This window comes from Leptosomus discolor, chromosome 6, assembly GCF_034619465.1.
Source record: "Leptosomus discolor isolate bLepDis1 chromosome 6, bLepDis1.hap2, whole genome shotgun sequence".
NCBI classification, from domain to species: domain Eukaryota; kingdom Metazoa; phylum Chordata; class Aves; order Leptosomiformes; family Leptosomidae; genus Leptosomus; species Leptosomus discolor.
This window is the reverse complement of record NC_141396.1, coordinates 30855733-30879028: the sequence shown is the minus strand read 5'-3', so window position 1 is coordinate 30879028 and position 23296 is coordinate 30855733. Positions and strand designations below refer to the sequence as shown.

The window sequence follows — 23296 nt, the reverse complement described above, 5'->3', positions numbered from 1 at the left end:
GTTCCTTCTGTCCCAGCTGGCTGCATCTTCAGATGTAAACATTTTGAAGATATTTCTTTATATTTGTGAGTTTGCATGAAGAAAGGGTCCTATGGTTATTCTCCTTAAAGGTAGCTTGTTGGGCAAGTCTATTTGGATTTTGTTAGCAACTGTCTCAGCTGAGCACTTGTCTAAAAACATATTCAGTTGTTTGTGGGACTGTGCTGTGATACCTTCTACATCTAAATAAGCTCTTGACTCAACAAAGGAATAGTTAATTATTTTCATCGTTGTACGCATATCATGGAGTTGGAAAAAGTGAGGAAGGAACCTTAACATAAACAAAGTGTATTCTTTATTAAAACTTTGAATACCAAATGTCGTATTTGTCATGGATCCAAATGTTTGGAATTTCCTAATTTAGTGAGAGTTAATAACTGTGTATTGCCAAAATAATTCCTCCAGTCTAAGTAGCTTTAGTTGTAACATGAGGGGATTGTATTTGGTTTTCACTGTCTGGGATCTGTAAACTCTCAGACTAGGTGCTATATAGGCATGGAATAACAATACTGGTGTTAATACAGAGTAAGAAGGTGTGGAGAGAGATTGCTGGAAGAAGTGCAGTTACACTAATAGACTCTTGTAGACCATTTATAGGATATTGTGTAACTTCAGACTCCTAATCTCAGTGTGGCTAGCAAGGTGCCAAGGTAAGAGGAATACAGGAAATGGGCATAAATGAGAGAAGGGAGGAGGAATTAATTGTTCATCAGTGTCTGGAACTGACCATCAAGCACGAACTGTCTGCCTTAAGTTGTCATGGCATATGAAAGTTAGGGTCTGTTTAGATCAAGTCGGTGTAAGAACAGGGAGATAAATAAGTTTATCAGATTTGTATCAATGCAGCTTTGTATTAATAAAGAAGTAAGAGAGGTGCGTTAAAGCAGTGTTTCTCAGGCAGTGGCTTCATGCTGATGATGAGGTTCTTGCCCACAGGCTCAATGAGTCCCCCCTACTTCCATGACTTGAACTTGGAAGGTTGGGTGATGTTTAGCTCTTGTATGCTGCCTCTCTCATAGTGTTTCTCAACACCTTAAAGCATGCAGAAATTTCAGTATGAAGATTTTTGTTAATGAAAACAAAATTTTGTAAATATTTGTCTGTCATGCAGTGTTGGTGTTACATTGTTTTGTTCCTTTTCTGTATTCTGTAATGAATATTGTAAGTACTGTTCATTTTAAAATAAAATCTTTGGGCTACTTTTTGTCTTTTCTGTCACTGGTTCCTTGAAAGGCATTCGTTCCAAGCTTACAGCCAGGGTAAATAACATGCAGTGTACAAAATGAAATTTAGCTTTTACAGTTCTTCTATTCCAGTTGCAAAGGTTTTAAGCTTCTTTTCTTTCCTAAGTTAGCCAAACTGAGGAAAGTGTTTTATGACCTTTCGTTATCTTTTATGGAAACTGTAAGCTAAGCACAAGTATTGATTACTCCCCTGCTAGTGCAGGCTTTCTTCTTTGTTGGGTATACGCATCTCGGATGTTTTATCCCATTCTGCTGCTGTCTGTTGACATCCATATATCTAATATCATTCTAACCTGGGACAGTGACCACCTCATCAGAATGGAAACAGTTCAGGAAACCAAGATTTGGTCACTTGTGGAGGAAGTGGCTTGTGTAAAAGTGCAGGTGGAAATAAAAGGATCTTTTGTTGTGATAGAGTTTCTGAAATATGTACTTTTCTAATGTTATGAGTTGCACCTGAAACCAGGTCCGTAATTTCTTCCGTAGTAAAGTAACCTAAGGTAGTGTGGAAAGGATCTTAGACCAAAAGCCTCACTCAGAAGACCTGTAATTGCTTTTAAACTGTTTCTTCAAGAAAGGTCCTTAAGGACTGATTAGCATATTCAGTGAGCATCTTGAAGTATTATAAATTCTTTTAGTATCATTAAAGGAATGGATTCATCTAATTTATTACGGTTTTCAGTTTTATAGGCTTGGTACTTCTTTACCCATTACTGGTTGCCTGAATAAACATCACAGTTAAAAAAAGCTGCATGAATGAATAATGTACGAAGATGCTTTGCACTCATGTGCTGGAGAGTTTTCCACTGAACAAGCTTGGTGTAAGAAATGAGATGAAAAGGGCTCTGTGTAAATGAAATACACAGTTGCTACTGAGATGTGGATGTATCAGTGCTCTCTTTCTGCTGGCTGTTAGTAGTACTTAATACTGTAATGTAGTGAGGTACAATTTGTAGCTTGAAAGAACTGCTTTTGGTTGAGACTTTTGTTTGAGGTAATAAATTTTCCGTCTTTCCTTCTCTGTATACATGTCCAGTCCTGGGATTTGTTTTTCCGAAATGCTAATGCTGGCCAAGCATGTGATCCCCATCTACCAGACCAGTTGGAAAGAAAGGCATCATTTCTTCAGAGCCATGGCCTGGCCCAGACACGAGGTAAAGCTGAAAAGCTTGTTGAAGATCACCTTGCTGTGCAGTCTTTGATAAGAGCATACCAAGTAAGTGTACTTTGGGGTAGGTGTGGGAGGGCCTCTTCTTTGAAAACAACCTTTTTCTTTGTTTTTATGTTCTTGCTTGTCTGCTGGTCTTAACTCTTGCCTATTGTCTTGCTTCTGATCCAAAATGTCTTGAACTAGACAGTCGTCTTCTCTGCACAGTGTCTGAACACTGAGGTCCTGGATTCAGACTGGAATGCTCCTCTGGTTTAACAAACTCAGGATTCAGATTACCCGCAACCCTGACTTAACTTGGAAGCTGTTTATGGAGATGATAGTTCATGAAAGGAGTATGAATCTCTTGGGTTTTGCGCATTTACCAGGACTGGGAGCTAAACATGTCAAAGCTTATCCTTTATTATTCTTTTGGCTCACTTGACTGTATTAACATAGGTTTTTTTTTTTGCGGGGGGGGGGGGGGGGGGGGGGGGGGAGTGGGGGGGGGGGGGGGGGGGGAGTGGGGGGGGGGGGGGGGGTGTCTGATTCAGTAAGTTACTTGACCAAATTATAAAACTGAGTTATCTGAAATAGTTTTGCTTCATATGCAGTGAGTTATCCTGGATATACTGGTGCTAATGAATCTCCTGATATGTGCAGTGAAGTAAGAACTTTCCCTGTCTTCAACGGCAAATTTTTCCATGATCCAAGCCTGTCTTCATCTCTGGAAAAATTTGTGTTACAATTGTAAATGTTACTACATTTCTGTAAGAAAGGAGGAAATGTGCTTGCCTTCTTGTACATCTAGTGTGCATTTTGCGATTCCTGATTTGAGCAGGATTATAGGTAAACAGAGAGAGGAGAAATAATGAATTAACCAGAAGTTGAGTTTTGGGAGGCTGACAGTACTGAGTTTGGGTCAGCTTTGGGTAATTTCTTTTAGAGAGCTGTTCATCAAAGTTGACTTTGTTTCACACTTGGGTTTTTTAACCCTTTTATTAAATTAAGAAATTAAGTCTAATTTCCTTTTTTCATCTAAAAGAAGGATTTTGGAAATAGTCCAGTGGTTTTGGTTAGATGTTTTCTAAATGAAAACAAGTTGAAACATTTTTGTTTAGACTTGTGTTTAATTCCCTAATTTCAACAGAAGGCTTAAAAACAGTGTGAAACAAGAACGCCCTGCTAAACATGTAGATCTGTGTTCAGCAAAATATTCCAGTTTGATTTTTAAATTGGGTTCTTTTGCTTTTTTTTTTAAACTTCTCAAGAAATTTGCTATAGTTTGGCTTAAGCAGATCTCTTCTGCCCTGCACTAAGAGTTTTAACTCCTGTTTGCTATCATCAGAGGAATAGAAGAGGAAACTTTTTTAAAAACTTTTTTTTTCTGTGCACATTGCATTGTCACCATTGACTGAGATATGAACCAGGTTAGTCCAGCTGTTGGAGAGGTGTCATAAAAGAGTGGAAAGGTTTGTGAATATAAAGAATATACAAAATTTGCTTAGAAGTAGCTATGTAGAAAACAACCACTTCAGCCCATTCACTTTTACTTGCAGTAAAAATTTGCTGAAGAATTAGAGAAAGTTGGAGAATGTTAGGCTGCTTTGACACCATTTACTTGAAAATAGTTAAGGGATTGCCAGTTTGTTTGCTGTATTTGAAAGAGTGTGCTGTCCAACTGGAGTGATGGAACAGAAATGTCTGTATAAATGGCAAGCACCCATGTGTCTGTGACAAACAATGAAAGAAGATTGCCTAAGGCAACTGGCTGTTTTTAAAAGGTATTTAATACTTTCTGGATTCAGTGTTGAAGGGATACGATCAATTTGTGACCTTCCTTTGCCTGATAATGAAATGAAATGGAGAAGGATACAGAATTTTCATTTCTCAAACCTGTCAGTATTTTATGGTTTTTGTGGTAAACTGCTTTGTGGTCTGTTGAGCTGATCTTCTGAAAAGGCAGTTAATCTATTGCTTTTTCTAATGCAGAGCACCGGATGCACTGAAAGAAGAATTTCCAGTGAAATGTGTGTGCTTAAAAATTAGTCTAGATAAATTAATTTATTGAATCTTCTTTTATAATGGAGATTATTTTTTTAATCTGTGTCTAGAAAATATGATTTTGAAATCTAGTTTCAGGTAGTTTGTTCTTGCATTTAGTCAAATTTATGGCAATTGGTGAATTTTCCATGCATGTCTTTTCACAAAGTTGATCTCTGATTTTTGCAGTTGTTACTATTTTCTGTATCCACTGAAAGAAGTGGAAGTTATTAAAAAATAACTTGATATTGAGGAAAATATTGTCTTCTAGTTAAAGACTGAACTGCTTCTGGCGTGTAGTATGGCACAGCATTTTACTGATTTGCTCTTCTGTGTTTTGGCATTCTCGCTAATCCTCTTGCTCTTCCTCCTAATACTGCAGAGCGGATGTAGCTTAGGGAGGTAAATTCTTTCCTGTTGATGATGCTTGAGACAGAATTGTTTGCTTTGTTCCAGTCAGATAGACTTTGTGCTGCTGTAAACAATGAAGTGGGACAAATGTTGCCGAGGGCATCATTGGCCTGTCAGAGCTTTATTACTGGTGATTCATGAGATGCAAAGAATCTCAGAGGCCAGGCTGAATTTACAGGGCTGGTGGTTCTGAAAAAGGTTGGAAAGCATTTTGTTATGAACTCTTCTGCAAATATAAAACATTTGAATAGTGTTTTTACAAGTCACTTCTTGATGAACCACACTTTAACCACACTCTCTTACTCTGTGGTGCAATTCGTTATTAATATTGCAGTTTATTAACATATTTTTTTGGAGAGACAGTTAGGGTACCAGTAGTGTGAATGGAATTCTACCCAAGTGAACTGAATTTGTCCTTAAAAATACTAAGGAGAAAATATTAATATATTAATCTATAAAAAGCTTTTAATGAGCTAATTTGGTGTATGAGAGTCACATGTAAGAGACGACATATTTAAAAATTTGTTTTTCATTTGTGGCTCTATTGAATCAGCTAGTTATTTCTTCTGCAGCAGTGCTACAGAAGGCATACATAAGTCACTAGTTTATTGCAACTTGTGGCATTCATTAACACCAGTCATATTGATAACTGAAAGATGGCTAAATTCCCCATTGAATTTGTGTTCTTTGGTGTCTTGAATGTCGATTTCATCATAGATGAAATTCCTGAAATTTCATTAATGAAAATAAACGCTATCTGATGCTATCTGATGTGGAGCAGAGCTCATGAAGAGTGATCCCTTTGCTTCCAATATAAACTTCTTCAGCATCAATCTGTGTTTTAGGTCAGCACTGCTGTATTTTAGTATTCTGTAGGTGTGGAAAGGAGGATTCAGGCAAAAATACAAAATGACTGAATTAGCAAATGGTACGATCAGTAGACTAGTCACAGTTTCTTAATTTTACCCGGAGATTTAGAGTATAATCTTTAGTAGTTTTCTTTACCTAAACTTCAGTGTAATTCCATTTTAAATTGTATGTCAGCTTATGACATATATCAGGTTATGTTCTAATGTGTATTCAGCAATTTTTAATAGAAGTAGTATACATCTCCAGAGACGTAATGCTTATTTCCTGTTCTTACGGGGAAAGCTGGGAAATATGACCCTCTCATGACATTAATGGTGTTTGCTTATTTGACTTCATGGCTGATATGCATACTATGGAAAGATATCAGTGACTTTTTCCCTTTGTCTGACTTTTGTTAGTGTCACCTCATTTTTCTCTCGCTTTCCTCATTTTTCAGATCCGCGGCCATCATGTGGCTCAGCTGGATCCCCTTGGAATTCTGGATGCAGACTTGGATTCGTTCGTTCCATCCGACTTGATCACTACAATCGATAAACTTGGTGTGTACGCAGAATGCCTTGTTGTATGCAATGGTCATTTGTCTCTTACCTCATTTGGCTGAGGTGATTTAATAAGACGTTTCAGGGAAGCTTCTACCTTTTCTACTTGCTGGTTTCATGAAATAGTTTCTTAGAGCATCTGTAAGGAGGCTTAAATTTCAGGACAATGGTATTTATGCTCTGAGATCACAGGTGAGGTTCCTGTGAATTCACCTTCTGATGAATGATGATTATAAACACATCGTAACACCCCCAGATCTTACAGTTCTGAACCACACCAGAACTTAATTCCAATGTCGATATACGTTAGGCCAAGATTCGGTAATCTAAATTACTTTTATGCCGTTATACTTGATACTTGTTTTGACTGGGGACATCTGAAGGCTAGTCAATAGGAAAAACGAGGAATAAACAAAATGCTGGATAGAGGAACTTCAGGTAAATTTCATACCAGATTTAGATTCTGGCCTCTGATACTTATTAACTTGAAGAAGTCTGTTTGAAGTTATCAGGAGAAAACATGGGAAGTGTGGAATTCTTGGCTCGTATATATAAATCAATGATGATCATTTTAGTTTACTGCTGGAAGACCGTAATACACTAGGGTCTGCGTTTGCAAAGGTTGCTGAGAGGGCATGTCTTTGAGAAAATTGCACTGATCAATTTCTTTGCTCCTTTCTGTTTGGATAAAAAATATCTGATTGATTTTTCTCTACTTTTCAATCTACCTGGTTTGTTTAAAAGGTGGTTTTATACTTGATAAAAACACCGAATCAGTTTTTCTTTGATATGTAGGGAAGCCTTTTGGACCAGGCATAAAACATAATGCAAGTAGTAGATAAAACACATTCTGCTTAATTTTACTGTAAGTACATCTACTGCCTCTTTGCTGCTCTGTTTTCTGGTGGTGAGCAAAGAAGCAATTCTGACCCATGATCATATAAAGGCACTGGAGTGCTTAAAACTGTAAACAGAGAGATGCATACACAAATCAGGGAGGGGTTCTCTTTGAAGTTTGTCACCTTTAATGAAAGGAAAGAACCTAGTAGAAAATACATTAGACATTTACTGAGTAAATATAGTTGTTTGGAGCATGGATGATTGCTAGGACATCAGTACAAATTTCTTTAAACCCTGCAGGTAGTTTAGTAAAGAGTGTTGTGACTGCTCAGAAGGCATCATACTGAAGCCCTCATGAGCATAGGAAAAATATGCTAGACATCTGAATGAAGTGGAGGTGTGTGTCTGAGAGTGTAACTGAGGTGATACTTCAGTTTGTGAGGGGAAACAAAATTTCTAACCTAGTCTTGGCACAGCAAAAAAAAAAAAAGAATGACCTCAAATGTTGCCTATCCTTGAACGTTCCAGGCAGAAAACTCAGGAAAGGCCTCTGGTAGTACAGAAAGTATTTTAGTGTTTGATTTTTCTATGCCTTTTCTTTGTTTCGTCTTTTGGGTTCTTTTTTGAGAAACCTTCTGGTAGGAAGTTTCTTCTGGGAGTTGTTTCTAAAAATGAGCTAGTTACAGATGTACCTACTGCATGATTCAAGTTACAGAATTGCTTTCAGATACTCTTGGATTTCAATAAGGTTGTATCTCTTTAAACATAAGGTGGTGCTTCAGTAAATATGGAGTGCTGGAGTACACCGCACAGATGTTCTATGTGTGCCCAAATCACTCCTGTACGTGTTCTGGTTTTTGCATGAAAGAACATGAAGAGCCTGTGAAGTCTGAGAGAAAGTCAGCAAAGGGGGGGGGGGGGGGGGGGCATGGGTGTGGAAAAAGGATGTTAGCACTGCTTTGTTTCAAAGGACACTAAAGCCCCTGTATCCCTCTCCACACCTCCTCTTTTTTTTTTTTTTTCTTTTAGCATTATAGAAAATGAGAATTAATTTGGTGCTGGAAAAACCTATTACAATACCGAAAAGGAGAAGTAGTGGTATACAAACACTTTTTTTTGTCACTCTGGATTTGACATTTTAATATAGTATTAAAATTATTATTTAAAACAAACTTAATATTTTTAAATACATAATTTTAAAATATGTTATTTTTAAACCAAACCAAGTTTCTACTGGCAGTGCTGTATAGTAAAAGTGGTAGCAACACAGTCCTATGGCCTGACTTCAACTCTGAATGCTAAGTTCTGTTATTATTTCACCTCTAAATTGCTTCTTTGCTTTCATCTTCAGAAAATTCATTTAACAGCGAATATGGAGCACTGTTCTATATTGATTTAAGAGTTATGTGCAGGCTGTCATATCACTGTTAAAGTGGATGCCTGAAGCTTATCCAGAACCAAGACAGAGTACAAAATTAAAACTAGAGAAGCTATTTTTAAAATGTTTTCACATGTGCATACACACATATATAATTTTTATGTCTATATAAGTTTCTATAACTGTATGTAGTGTGTATTATAGGTTTTATACATTTGCTTCCTACAATTGTCAGAAGCTATTTTTCCTTTCTTCATTTAATAGGTCTAGATTAAACTTTTATCACACAAAGCCTTTAACTTGTATTGATATCAGTCTTTCAGTGTTGTCTGTTGTGTATTTTTGCTTTTGAAACTGCATAATAGTGTAACAGGTCTGCGTGTCAAGGTTTTGGTAGCGGGGGGGTTACAGGGGTGGCTTCTGTATGAAGTTGCTAGAAGTTTCCCCTATGTTGGATATAGCCAATGCCAGCCGTCTTTAAGACAGACCCGCCGCTGGCGAAGGCCGAGCCAATCAGCGACAGCGGTTTTTGCCTCTGGGATAACATATTTAAGAGAGTGAAAAAGTTGTTGCGCAGCAGTAATTGCAGCAAGTGAGAGGAGTGAGAATATGTGAGAGAAACACCCTGCAGACACCAAGGTCAGTGAAGAAGCGGGGGAGGAGATGCTCCAGGCGCCGGAGCAGCGATTCTCCTGCAAGGTGTGGTGAAGACCATAGTGAGGCAGGCTGTCCCCCTGCAGCCCATGGGCGGTGGAGCAGAGGACTGCCTACACCCCGTGGAGGGCCCCCACGCCGGAGTAGGTGGATACCTGAAGGAAGCTGTGACCCCGTGGGAAGCCTGCACCGGAGCAGGCTCCTGGCAGGACCTGTGGCCCGTGGAGAGAGAGAAGCCCACGCTGGAGCAGGTTTGCTGCTAGAGACCCCGTGAGGGGGGCTCACGCTGGAGCAGTTGGTTCCTGAAGGACTGCACACCATGAAGGAGACCCACGCTGGAGCAGTTCATGAAGGACTGAACCTGTGGGAAGACTCACGCTGGAGAAGTCATGGAGGACTTTCTCCCATGAGGGGGACCCCACATTGGAGCAGGGGAAATGTGTGAGGAATCCTCCCTCTGAGGAGGAAGGAGCGGCAGAAAACAACAGTGCGATGAACTGACTGTAACCCCCATTCTCTGTTTTCTCCCCTGTGCCGCTGGGGGGGAGGAGGGAGAAAAATCGGGATCAAAGTTAAGCCCGGGAAAGGAGGGAGGGGTGGGGGGAAGGTGTTTTAAGATTTGGCTTTATTTCTTATTACTCCTCTCTGAGTTAATTGGTAATAAATTACATTTCCCTTCAGTTGAGTCTGTTTTGCCTGTGACAGTAACTGCTGAGTGAACTTCCTGTCCTTATCTGAACCCCACAAGCCTGTTGGTTTTGTTTTTTTTTTCTCTCCTCTCTCCTGTCCAGTTAAGGAGGGGGAGTGATAGAGTGGCTTTGGTGGGCACCTGGCCCACAAATAGTTAAGTTAAATATTTTCTTGAACCATGTTCTCAGCCAGAACAAGTTTAGATGTGTCTAAATCAAATGGGATGATATGCTTAAACAAGCCGTTGTTTTAGTTGCAGGGGAGGCGGTGGGCAGTGTGTGGAAATCTGTTTTGTAAGCAGTCTCTGATTGCGAAGTAGAGCTGTACAGGCTGTTACATGGCTGTTTCAAACTAACTTCCCTATAAAGAGAAAGAGGGTGAATAGAGATACTTTGGAAGTTCTACCAGAGCATTTGCACAGCGTTACATTGAACAAATTCTGTATTTTTCTCTTAGTCCATCTATTAATGTATATCTGTTAATGTATAAATTAATCTAGTATGTTTCCAACCAACTACTTCTGTCTGTGAAAAGGGGTTCTTTTTGTGTTTGTTGCTCATGGTAGAGCAAGGAAGAAATCCCAGTCATTACAATTAGTTATTTTACTAAACAGTGAGGTGTAAGATATAGTATGGAGAACTGATGGTATATATGCTAATACGCTAAAATATAAAAAGGTTTGGGTGATTTTAATTTCAGTTGTTCTATCTGAGCATTTAAGAAAAAATGTTTTGGTACTTCTAATCAAACAGTAGCTGTTTAATTATTCTTTTTAAAATCCCGACTAAAGTGCATTGTACTAATGGATGCCTCCAAAATATTCACACTTTCGATTTTTAAACTGGTGTCTTCTTTCTTAATATTGCTTTTTTAAACTTAATTCATGGTGGTTTGAAAAACAACACTGGTTTCCTTTTTGTCTCATGCCCTGCTCCGCAAATCGATGATGTACCTGTTGTAGGCTTTTATGATTTGCATGAATCGGATTTGGACAAAGTGTTTCAGCTGCCTACAACCACCTTCATAGGAGGAAATGAGAACAGTCTTTCTTTACGAGAGATCATCAAAAGGCTGGAGGTCAGTGGGACGTTTTTTGATTTGTGATTGTTTTCTTCCAAACAGAAGTGAATTTTTACCAATTGTCAGTCACAAAAAACCTTACCATTTGTCAGTTATTAACAAAGCGTGTAAAGAATTCAGATGACATTAAAAATAACCCTTGTACAGTTTCTAGAGATGGCAGCACCGTTAGTTTCATTGCCTGGATAGCTGAAATACATAGATTAAGGATGAGTATAAAAAAGATGAACATGGAATCATAGAATGGTTTGGGTTGGAAGGGACCTCAAAGATCATCCAGTTTCAACGCCCCTGCCATGGCAGGAACACCTCCCAGTAGACCAGGTTGCTCAAGGCTCCATCCAGCCTGGCCTTGAACACTACCAGGGATGGAGCATCCACAACTTCCTTAGGCAACCTGTTCCTGTGTCTCACCACCTCAGGGTGAAGAACTTCTTCCTTATATCTAGTCTAAACCTGCCCTCTCCCAGCTTCCAACCATTACCCCGTGTCCTATCGCTGCAGGCCCTTGTAAAAAGTCCCTCCCCAGCCTTCTTGTAGGCCCCCTTCAGGTAGTGGAAGGCCGCTATAAGGTCTCCCAAGAGTCTTCTCTTTTCCACGCTGAACAAGCCCAACTCTGTCAGCCTGTCCTTGTAGGAAAGGTGTTGCATCCCTCTGACCTCTTGGTAGCCCTCCTCTGGACTCGCTCCAACAGCTCCATGTCTGTCTTGTGGTGGAGGCTCCAGAGCTGAATACAGTATTCCAGGTGAGGTCTCATGAGAGCAGAGTAGAGGGGCAGAATCTCCTCCCTTGACCTGCTGGCCACACTTTTGATGCAGCCGAGGATACAGTTGGCTTTTTGGGCTGCGAGCGCACACTGTTGGCTCATGTTCATCCTGTCATCCACCAGAGCCCCCAAGTCCTCCTCCCCAGGGCTGCTTTCAATCCACTCATTCCCCAGCCTGTATCTGGGCTTGGGATTGTCTCAACCCAGGTGCAGGACCTTGCACTTGGCCTTGTTAAACTTCATGAGGTTGGCCTGGGCCCCCTTCTCTAGCCTGGCCAGGTCCTCCCTTTGGATGGCCTCCCTTCCCTCCAGCATGTCGACCTCACCACACAACTTGGTGCCGTTGGCAAACTTGCTGAGAGTGCACTCGGTGCCATTGTCTGTGTTGCTGACAAAGATGTTAAATAGCACTGGTCCCAGTACCGATCCCTGAGGAACACCGCTTGTCACTGGTCTCCACCCAGACATTGAGCCATTGATTGCAACTCTTTGAGTGTGACCTTCCAGCTAATTTCTTATCCGCCAAGTGGTCCATCCATCCAATCCATGTCTCTCCAATTTGGAAACCAGGATGTCATGCGGGATAGGCTTTGCACAAGTCCAGATAGGTGACATCAGTTGCTCTTGCCTTGACGATTGATGCTATAACTCCATCATAAAAGGCCACCATATTCATCAGGCAGGATTCTCTCTTGGTGAAGCCATGTTGGTTGCCACCAATCACCGCCACATTTTCCATGTGCCATAGCAGAGCCTTCAGGAGGATCTGCTCCATGATCGTCCTGGGCACAGAGGTGAGACTGACCGGCCTGTACTTGCCCAGGTCTTCCTTTTTTCCCTTTTTGAAAATGGGGGTGGTGTTTCCCCTTTTCCAGTCAGTTGGCACTTCACAAGACTGCCACGACTTCTCAAGTATGATGGAAAGTGGCATAGCAACTTGGTCTGCTAGTTCTCTCAGGACCCATGGATGGATCTCATCAGGTCCCATGGAACACCTTCAGATTCTTTAGATAGTCACAAACCTGCTCTTCACTCACAGTGGGTGGATCTTTCTTCTCCCAGTCCCTGCCTTTGGCTTTTGCAGCTTGGACAGTGTGGCTAGAGCCCTTGCTGGTGAAGACTAAGGCAAAGAAGTCATTGAGAACCTCAACGTTCTCCATATCCCTTGTGACCAGTTCTGTTTCCTTCCAGAGAGGGCCCACAGCTTCCCTAGTCTTCCTTTTATCACTGACAAACCTACAAAAGGTATGAATATGAATATATGGTAGAATACTAATTCAGACCCTAATTCTATAAAGAGCTGACGTTGTTTAAAAGGAGTACAGCCTTTGGAGCTTGTCTTTTAAGTGTCCTACCACAGATAAAACACCTTTGCATACAGTACTCAGGATGTACAGGGGTTGCTGTCAGAGCCTTAGCTTTAATGTGAGACTTTTACTTGAGTAAAAGTTGAGGGTTGGGTGCCAAATTCTTGAAAGCTCAGCTGTAGTTTGTAGGTAGTGATGGTCCTTGTTTTCTATCCCCAATCTGTTTTGTGAAGTTTCATTATCTGACAGGTGATATGGTTATGCCATGTGAAGTCATCAAGCTAAAATAATTTAAAGGAATAAATGCAATTAACAGGGGAACTCCAAATATCAAAACAGCAAGTCGGAATGGTAATGAATTTGTAAACTACTGAAATGGATATTCCTGATCATGCTTTTTCTAGTATTTTGGAGTACTGAAGTTGCAGAGATTTCTGTTGCATGGTAATGAAATCCATTGGAGTAAAAAGGGCTAGGGGTGAGGAAATATTTTAAAGGATGAGATCTGGAACAGAGTTACAAGAATGTAAAAATAAAAATAAAATAATTACTGAGCAAATAAGCTTTTTTCATGGCTTTGAGTTGTTGCAAGTGTAAGAGAATGTGTTGACTCGCACATTCAACTGTTACATTGGCTTAGCTGAAGCATGGTAAGTTGTTAAGCCACAACATCTCTGATGTGCATTTGATCTCTAGATTTGCTTTTTGGCTTTTGCACTTCTAGCATGTCTGTGCAGCAATTCTCAAGAGATAATCCTTTAAAGTGTAGTGTGCAAATAAATGGACAAAATCAATAGCAAAATCTAAAAGCCTCAAGGAACTGATTTGTGTTAAAGAGAAATAACCCTCTGGTTTCCCTTTTGAGAACTTTGAATTTTCTTTTTGTTGAAGTTAACAATAAAATCCTTTTTAGAGACAGCAGAGAGCACGTACTGTGCGTTCAGAGTGTTTTTGTCTCAAACTCACTATAGGTCTTACTCCTATTGGCTTGTATTTTAGACCCATTTTTCTGGTGAAATATTCTTTTTAAGGTAAGGAAAAGAAAATTAAAAAATGCAACAAAGAGATAAAATTTCTGAAGTGTTTTTGCATTTTTTCCCCTGTTGTTTCTCTGCTCTCAGCTGCTTGGATTCTTTTCAGATTTCCAGCCTTCTGAGACTTGACAGTTAGCAGATATTTGCAAGAGGCTTCGTAGCTGTCTTCTGATTGTCTTTATTCCTTGATTTCAGGTGACATTTAAAAAAGACAGGGTGAATCCTGATAAATGACTTGAAATCTTTGCTGGTGCATCTAAAGAAAAGACTCTTATGCCTGGAAGAACAGTAGCAAGTTAGGTGAAATATGCCAGTCAGTTTAAGGCAGGTTTATTGGCCTGCTTTGAATGTATTGCCAAATAAGAATCTTCCAGATTCAAAATTTTGAAATGTTACTTTGTAGAGAAAGCATTCTGGCACAAAACTAGATTCAGTAAAATAATTTATAGGATTACTGTGGGGAAGATGTAGTGGAAGAGGAAGAAGACAAGATAGCTTTCAGAAAAGTAATATATACAGACAATATAATTAAAAAAAATATATTTGGTTCCTCATGGCCCATTAGCTCCTAAAGCTTCTGTGTTGGTGTTTTCACATCCTAGAATACCTACTGCCAACACATTGGCTTGGAGTTTATGTTCATCAATGATGTGGAGCAGTGCCAGTGGATCCGGCAAAAGTTTGAGACGCCAGGAGTTATGAAGTTTACTAATGAGGAAAAAAGGACCTTGTTGGCAAGGCTGGTGCGCTCAATGAGGTATGCTGGGGTGATGCTGGGAAACTGCTCTGTGACTGCAGGGTATAAGCTGGTGCACGAAGCTTGTGTGGTCTGTAAACTGCTGAGGTGGTGTTGAAGAGTCTAAATGAAATCTGGAGTACCTGGCAGCAGGACTTTTGGTCTCTGCAATCTATGAAAGCATGTTTGGAAACAGCTTATTGATTGCTCCCATTGTGGCTATCTGTATGGAGATACTGTGATCCCAGAGACTGAATTACCCTCTCACCCCTAGAACAAGACTGCCTTCTCAGGCACAAGATTTATTCCAGTTCTTACAATCCAAAACATTTCGCATATCCTTTGTTAAAAAGAGATTTATGAAGACACATGTTTTGATTAAGCTTCTAGGTTCAGAGACTTAAAAATGAAGTGCTCATTGGAGGTGTTGGAAGATACTTTTGCCAGCTGTTTTGTTTGCCAGTATTACAGCAAGATTGTTTGTCTGGTTAAAAGTTCCCTTTAAACAGAAATAGAAGTGTCACATAATGGTCAAGTGAATATTGCACTTGAGTAAGTCTCTTTAACAAGCCCTCAGTATGAACCATCTCCATTTATCTTGAGACAAGAATTTGTGCTTTTGTTCCTGTCTAAGCTGTGGAAAGATCTAGGGTTTCTAGTAGCATGAAGGAGCTGAATGTTCATCTTCTGCCAAATTAATTGTCTGTTGAAAATGGAAGAAAAAATTTTTACGTAAATTTCTATCCAGCTATCTCTAGCATTTCTTTTTTTTTTTTTTTTTTTTTTTTTTTCCTGAAAATGATCAAGAAAAAAATGTGGTTCTGTGGAAAACTGGTTGTACTCTTGAGATTTGTGGCTTTGTAAAGCAGATAGTCATCATTTTGCTCAAGAATACTGTTTGCAAAAATGTTCATTCCATGTACTACATAGTTCATGTACTTGAAACTGAATTTTAAAGTAGGTTTTCTTATCCTTTGTGGTGTTCATGGGTAGGTTATTGAACAAAGGGTCATTTTTAACTCTTCCTCCTTTAAAATACTCGTATATCTGTGAACAACTTTGTGTATGCATTAGTAAACATGTTAGACCCTGATTGTATGGTCTGATCTGGGCATCTTAAGTCTGTGTAGGGTGAAGTATTTCTAGATTACCCCTTTTGAGAGCAACCATCTTTCATAAAACTTGCTCCTCACTGGGTACTGAATACATGCAGTGACAGAGGATGAGCTGCCAGCCTTTGTGAACTCACAGTGGCAAATAGGAGACCTGTAAGATGTGACTGTGAAATATTGTAGTTCTGCACACTTAGTGGCAGTTGCCTCAAATAATGAACTTTCTGCTTGTCAAATAGTGGCTTAACTTGCAGCTGCAAAGAGGAGGAAAACGACATGTACACCCCTTTCATTTGCCCTGTAGGACTTGCTGTTCACATGGGACCCCACTTTTAGTTTACATAAGCTGGCATAGTCCTGCAGACTTCCCCGAGGAATTCTGGCAGCATAGCTCAGCTGAGGGTCTGGCGTATTGCTTAGATGACTGAACTGTAAAGGTACTGATGGGTTAGCTAAGAGTCTTTTGGCAGCTCTTTATTTCACTGCTTTTAGGACTTCAATCTAAAGAGATAATGTCATCACTCTAAGTGAGGAATAAGCTGATTATTAATGGATTATGGCAGTGTTATGAGTTGAGGCATTGCACAGATGATGTAACCAATACAGTTATTTTCATGAAGATTTATTTTCTTTGCCTTTTGTGTCTCCAAGCTTTACAACATATAATCCTTTCAATGATTATTAAAACATACTTTTTAACCACTCACATTGCCTCTGGCCCAAATGCATTAAAGAATGAGAGAACATAGAGCTGTCAAGGACTGACATCTTTCTCTCGCTGAAGCTGACACAGAGGTAACAGTGTCCTAGTTCTTGGCACGTTACCAACTATTATATCACACAATCTCAGGAGCCCTGCCATTGAATAGAACCTATGAAATAGGCATGCTTTCTACTGTGTTTTTTCTAGAAATATTTAATTGTTACTTCCAGAAAATATAGGTCTCCGACGTGTTTTCTTCAATCCATAGAAGAGACTTCTTTGCTGTCACTCTGCCTTCCCAGTGGTCAGTATACATTTTGTGTACATGGGAAGGAGCAGAGTTTAATTTGGGAAGTGAACTTTGTCTGAGGTGGAGACTCTTCTTCCTGTCTGAATTGTTTTAAAGTCCTGGTAAATACTTCTCAGATGGAGGAGAAAGAAGACTTAATGCTCTCCTATGTCTCCCTCCCTACATGTGATTTACTTCCAGAGGCCTAAAAACATGTATTCACAGATGTTTTAAAACAGTGTCATGTAATTTTACTTGCTAAAAGATGTTTGACAATAAGTATTTGCCACATTATCTTAATACAAACACTGTCTCTTCTTTTTTTTGGTTTTCTTTTTGGCAAAGATTTGAAGACTTCCTTGCTCGCAAGTGGTCTTCTGAAAAGAGATTTGGTTTGGAAGGATGTGAAGTAATGATTCCTGCACTTAAGACCATCATTGATAAATCCAGTGAAATGGGAATTGAATATGTTATAATGGGGATGCCTCATAGGTAATGTCAATGGTAACACCCCAACAAATGGGCTTAATGTCTTAACACAAGTTTCGGGTTCTAGAACTTTAGTAACGAAGTTGATATTAGAGAAGCTAGGGTAGCAAGAGTCTGTCATAGCGAGTAATGGGAACACAGAACTGTAACAAATACCTGTCAGTGAGAGGCTACAGGCTTCACAGGTAAATGCTAGCAAAACTCACTTCAGTGTATTTTGAGGCTGCAAGCAAGGTGGCAGCAGCCATGGTATCTGTTCCACTGCATAGAGCCTAGAACTGAGAAAGCTTGGTGAGATAGTATCAAACTTACTTTTGCAGTCTGCCTTAATTAATTATTAATGTCATTTGTATATTAAGACTGTTAGATAACTACAAAATTCATTGCTTGTACTTGGATAACTAGGTATTATAAAACATCTGTAGGAATGCGTTGGAGTAACTTAGCAATGGGAAGGAGAAGGATAGAATAAAGCATTTCAGGTTCAAAAGTTTGAAGTGGACTTCTTGCAAATTTCTGACAGAGTGGCTAGCTGACTTTATAAGTTTTATGCTATTAACTCTGTTATTACCATTTTTGAGACATAACTGTGTTTGGAATTTTTTTAGAGGTAGGCTGAATGTATTGGCTAATGTAATCCGAAAAGAGCTGGAGCAGATCTTCTGTCAGTTTGATCCCAAACTTGAAGCAGCTGATGAGGTAAGATGCTTCTTCAACAGATCTATATAGAGAGGTCTACATTCAAGCTAGTTTTTAGTAATTTTTGTCATGGTTATTATAAAACCAGCCTTGTCATCTGCTGAAATGCATTGTCTTCTTTTCTAGTTTGAGAATATGATTCGTGAAATTTCTTAACATATTTAAAGACTATACTGTACCTCTAACATGCAGAAGGTATCTCAGGAGTGATTGTAGATGAGTAAGTTTCAGGTCATTTGACTGAGTTTGTAATAAAAAAGCATCTTTTTTATTTTATATAAATGAAATTAGTATCAATATTCTGAATAGTGACAGTAAGATAATAAAATTGGAGCAGTGTTCCAATTTGAAATTACAGTGTCAAACCTATAGTGCATACTGATACACAATTAGCTAGATGCATTTTTCAGACTGAAGCACAAATTTTAGGTGTAGTCAATTAGATGCAGCTGGTATGAATGACATTCCTCAACTGTAACTACATCTTGCATGTTAGGGATCTGGGGACGTAAAATATCATCTGGGAATGTACCATGAGAGGATCAACCGAGCAACAAACAAGAAAATCACTCTATCTCTGATGGCTAACCCTTCTCACTTGGAAGCAGTTGATCCTGTTGTGCAAGGGAAAACAAAAGCTGAACAGTTTTACCGAGGGGATACAGCAGGGAAAAAGGTAAAGATTGTTTAATATAGTAACTCTTCCTGGTAGTTTTTTGTATTATTTTTGATAAAAATAGTTCACCAGTAGTTTTGTGTCACAGAGTCTTCCTCTCTTCTTCCTTCACAAAACGGGTATATCATCACCTGTTGAACTAGATCAGGTTTTTGGCATGGTACTTCAAGGGTAACTTCAGAAAACAGGCTTAAAACTTTTTCATTTGTGAAAGGAGCAAAAGCACCAGAGTGCTGAGAAGTCTATGGTTTATTATAAAAATACAGTTCTGTTTTGTAAGCACTACAGAATTATGGAGCAAAGAAGTCCTGCTGAGAAGCTTAAATTGCAGTTTTGCTTTCTAATATATGTATGAATCTGTGTATAATCCTCCTCTTAGGTTATGTCCATATTATTGCATGGGGATGCTGCCTTTGCAGGACAAGGAGTGGTTTATGAGACATTTCATCTTAGCGACCTCCCATCCTACACCACGAATGGCACTATTCACGTTGTGGTCAACAACCAGGTAACAAGTAGAGCATTTTCCAATCAATTTGTCTGCTGAATAGTTGCTAGTGCATTTCTTTTTATTCTTGTTTGTTATTAACTGGGTGCATTGTCCCCACTGTTTTTTAGAATGGTTAGGATGTTCCTGAAAATAATCACAGCATCTAGCAAATCTGAGTGGATAATATTTTATCACCTACATTTGTATCATTCAATTGATAACACTTAATGGGATTAGGGTTGCTTTGTTTTGTTTTTGAGGGAGCAAGAAGAATCTAGCTAGCCAGAATGAAAGCTGGTACTACTGCTGTGTAAATTACTATTAAATGAAAACCTCAAGCGTTCAAAACAAAGTGGAGGGAGATGCCCAAATTATTTTAATGGAAGTTTCTGGAATTTTTAGATTGGCTTCACCACAGACCCCCGTATGGCCCGTTCATCTCCATATCCTACTGATGTTGCTCGTGTGGTCAATGCTCCCATTTTTCATGTAAATGCTGATGACCCTGAAGCAGTGATGTATGTGTGCAGTGTAGCTGCAGAATGGCGAAACACGTTCAACAAAGATGTGGTAGTTGATTTGGTAAGTCCTGGTTTTCTTAGCTTTTCATCCTGTGCATTAGGTACTACCCTCTTGTTTTTCTGTGGCTTAGAAGACCCAATCAAGAGGCCTATTTTGATTTTAATGGCCTTTAGTTTCTTCATTTAAAAAACCCAAACAACTAACAGGCCTGCAAGAATCCATAAATGTTTTTATACCAGAAATCTCCTAAAATCTCTGTAAAACTGTGAAATGGAAAGATTTCATTTTACATTTTTTCTTACCAACAGAAACGATCTTTCCTTTGTAGGTTTGTTACCGTAGGAGAGGGCATAATGAGATGGATGAACCAATGTTCACCCAGCCTCTAATGTACAAGCAGATTCATAAGCAGGTGCCAGTGCTGAAGAAGTATGCTGACAAACTGATTGCAGATGGGACTGTAACACTGCAGGAATTTGAGGTACATGACAACAGTTAAAGGGAACTTAAGAAGCTGTCCGTAGAACAACTGTCACTGTATGCTGTCTGCTTAAAAACCTTCCTTTCATTACTGTGATAACCCTTTGATGCTTTATGATTAATTTTTGTTTGGATTTTCATGTGAAATAGTATTATTGTAACAAAAGGACTGAAAGCTGTGAAGTAATTAATACATATTGCAGAGAAAAAAAATTGCTAGTGGTCTGAGATTTGTAAAAGGTGATCAGATGTGAATGTTGGAGATGGAGGTGCTCATCAGCTGTTCTTCATCTCTAGAATCTTGATTCAGCAGCAAGACAGTAACTGAATGCTCATAGGTATATCTGTAGCTTCGTATTGATAACCTTGGCAGGCTTATATCCAGCAATAATGAACTAAAATCAGTTTAACCTTTTTATTTTCTTGCAATAATTCAACTAAGTTGAGACGTCTTTTGAAATATTCAAGAAGGATGAAATGTAGAGACTGGTGCCAGTATTAAGCTGGTTAGGTCTTTACCTTAATCTTTTTGAAAGTGAATGCCACAAAGGATCTTCTGAGAAGGTGTGGCTAACTATGTGGTGACACAGTATTGGAGTTCAACAAAAAAGTATTTTGTGTAGGTGCATTATGTTATCTGCAAGAATGATCACAGCTCATGCAGAACTAGGTATCTTGAGTTGTTGTAAGAGTGTGCCAGTAGTGACTGGATCCAGGATCCTGGGTGGATGTTTTGTTGTACAGACTGAGCTCAACATTGCTGTTAATTGCTTTAAAGATTAACTAGCTCAATAACTTGAGTGTGGTTTTGGATTGAAATGTAGGTATTGTAGAGGCATCCTGCTTCTACAGAGTATGGCTTTGTATCTGTTGCCATCGACGGATGTGGCTAGCAGATTCTTAGCTGGACTCGACTAGCCAGACTAGTTTTCTAGGAGGTTCTTTTCTAGTCTTTAGTGGCTTCTGTAGCCAGAAGTATGAGAGCAGATAATGCTGATCTTAGAAGTATGACTGTAAATTATGTTTGATACTTCAGTTATGTCTCATTCTAGAGTAATGCTTGCAACTTCAGCTCTTGGTACTCTCTTCTGTAACACCTGTCCAATAAACTAAATAATTTATTTAGAGTAAAGTAGGTAAGCATATTTCTAGAAGGCAATTTGATCCTAGATAAAACAAAATTGTTTGCATAATTGTAACTAAATTTTCTTTAGGAGTCAAATAACTCTTTTCATCATACTGAATGATAGGTGTCATCTATAAGATACAAGGGTGTTATGTTTATCCCTTTTAAAAAGAAAGTTTTTGTTCTGCAGGAAGAAATTGCAAAGTATGATAGAATATGTGAAGAAGCATATACTAGATCTAAGGATAATAAAATCCTACATATCAAGCACTGGCTTGATTCACCTTGGCCTGGTAAGAAGTGTCCTTTCACTTATCCTAGTGTTAATATTATTGTGCTTTTATTTTGAGGCCATATTCTAGGAGTCTTAAATGTTTTTTATCAGTCAGTATTCCTTTAAAATAGAATATGTGACCTTTCGTTTGCCCCTGTTACAAATGTTAGCAAAATGGTCTGCCACATCAACTTGAAAGAGATACTTTTCTTAAAAAATCTGCGAAGTAAGGCGTGACTTTGAAAAAGACATCTTTTTGGTTTAGCAGGGAAGTGTTTTTCCTGTAATGTTAACTGTCTGTGCCTTCAGGAAGAAAGAGTGTGAGACCATGCTCTTTTTTTTTTTTTTTTTTTTTTTTTGAGGGATTGAGGTGCTTTATGCCTTTTATTGGCTGCCTCTGCTTACATAGTTGGACTTCACAGGGAGTGAAAGCAGAAACAAAACAGATAATTTTGTGTCTGTAAGATCAAGTTCTATTGTCATCCAGACAATCAAAAGGATTGTGACTCCCAGTGAAAGGGACGAACTAGGTTTACGCTGCTGCTTAGAATGTCTTTTCAGAGTTGTGAGTCTTTAAATACACTGTAGGTAGTGTAGATATCTCTTAATCAGTCCTTGAACATCTCACCAGATCTTTTACTTCCAGGGTTCTTTAACGTGGACGGAGAACCCAAGAGCATGTCTTGTCCTCCAACTGGCATTTCAGAAGACCTGCTGACTCACATTGGCAATGTAGCTAGTTCAGTGCCAGTCAAAGACTTCAAAATACATACAGGTCAGTTGGAGTCTTTCTTTCTCCTAGTGGCTATGTTTCTTGCTCAGATTTTATATTTCTGCACATGAGTTGCTGTTGGGCCATTTCCCAAAGAGAAAAATGCCTGCGACTTTTATTTTAACTCTTCCAGTGTATGGGCAAGGAGAATGTTAAGGTCCTGATGCTTGTTCTCAGCATAATGTTATTTCAGTATCATGCCAGTTCTGTTCCCTACCTCATTAAAATATGTTTTTCTCTGAGGGAGATAAAAGTCTCTTTGTAACGTTAAGTTAATGCCTCCTTTCATTCTTCAAGTCCTTGTGGAAAATGCTGCCTGTATGCAGCGCATTTGTGAGACTTTCTGTTAAGGCACTCATCTCAGGAATGCTGATGCTTTTTTTTTTTTAGTGCTAAAACCAGTGATAATATCAGATCCACCTAAGACACTTTTCTTAGTTAGATAGCTTTCTACTCAGGAATATAGCTTGGTCTTTTCAGGCCTGACAACATTGCTGATATACTATGAGCTTAATTTTAGAACAGCTGAATGGGCTCTGTGTGGGCAAATTCAGACAGTTTTTCTTTCAACTTCCCATTTAGCATTGATGATAATTCAAATCTACAACTTTCTCAAAAAGTCTTAGCTTTTCGTCTGAAGAGATTCAGTTCTGAATTTGGCCTCCATTACGGTAAGAAGTTAAATGTGCCTGTCTCACTGGGGAGCCCCAACACTGTCAAAGTTCTGAGTTAATTCTTTTACTCCATGGTCAGGTTGAAGTCTAGCAGCTCTACAGGGAGGAATAACATGTTCATTCCGTGGGGAAACATGGAGACACTTTGTTTAGGGATCTTTTTTCTGTTGTTGGTTTGTAGGGAATGTACTTAGGATCAGGAGAAAGAGCGT

At 39.1% G+C, this 23296-nt stretch overlaps 1 protein-coding gene across 5 annotated transcripts in view; it reads left to right on the top strand.

The window, feature by feature from the left end:
• OGDHL (oxoglutarate dehydrogenase L) overlaps positions 1-23296 on the top strand; it is a 54811-nt gene that overhangs the window by 5797 nt on the left and 25718 nt on the right. Inside the window, exons 2-13 of one of the 5 annotated variants that reach the window (XM_086466449.1) lie at positions 2320-2499; positions 6191-6293; positions 10817-10932; positions 14645-14799; positions 17228-17374; positions 17980-18070; positions 18567-18746; positions 19126-19254; positions 19639-19818; positions 20087-20239; positions 21555-21657; positions 22285-22413. In XM_086466449.1, coding sequence (XP_086322575.1) covers positions 2320-2499; positions 6191-6293; positions 10817-10932; positions 14645-14799; positions 17228-17374; positions 17980-18070; positions 18567-18746; positions 19126-19254; positions 19639-19818; positions 20087-20239; positions 21555-21657; positions 22285-22413 — 1666 coding nt within the window. Of the gene's footprint in view, positions 1-2319; positions 2500-6190; positions 6324-10795; positions 10933-14644; positions 14800-17227; positions 17375-17979; positions 18071-18566; positions 18747-19125; positions 19255-19638; positions 19819-20086; positions 20240-21554; positions 21658-22284; positions 22414-23296 lie in introns of all 5 variants that reach the window. The other 4 variants (XM_086466451.1, XM_086466450.1, XM_086466452.1 and 1 more) reach the window with 4 other exon arrangements.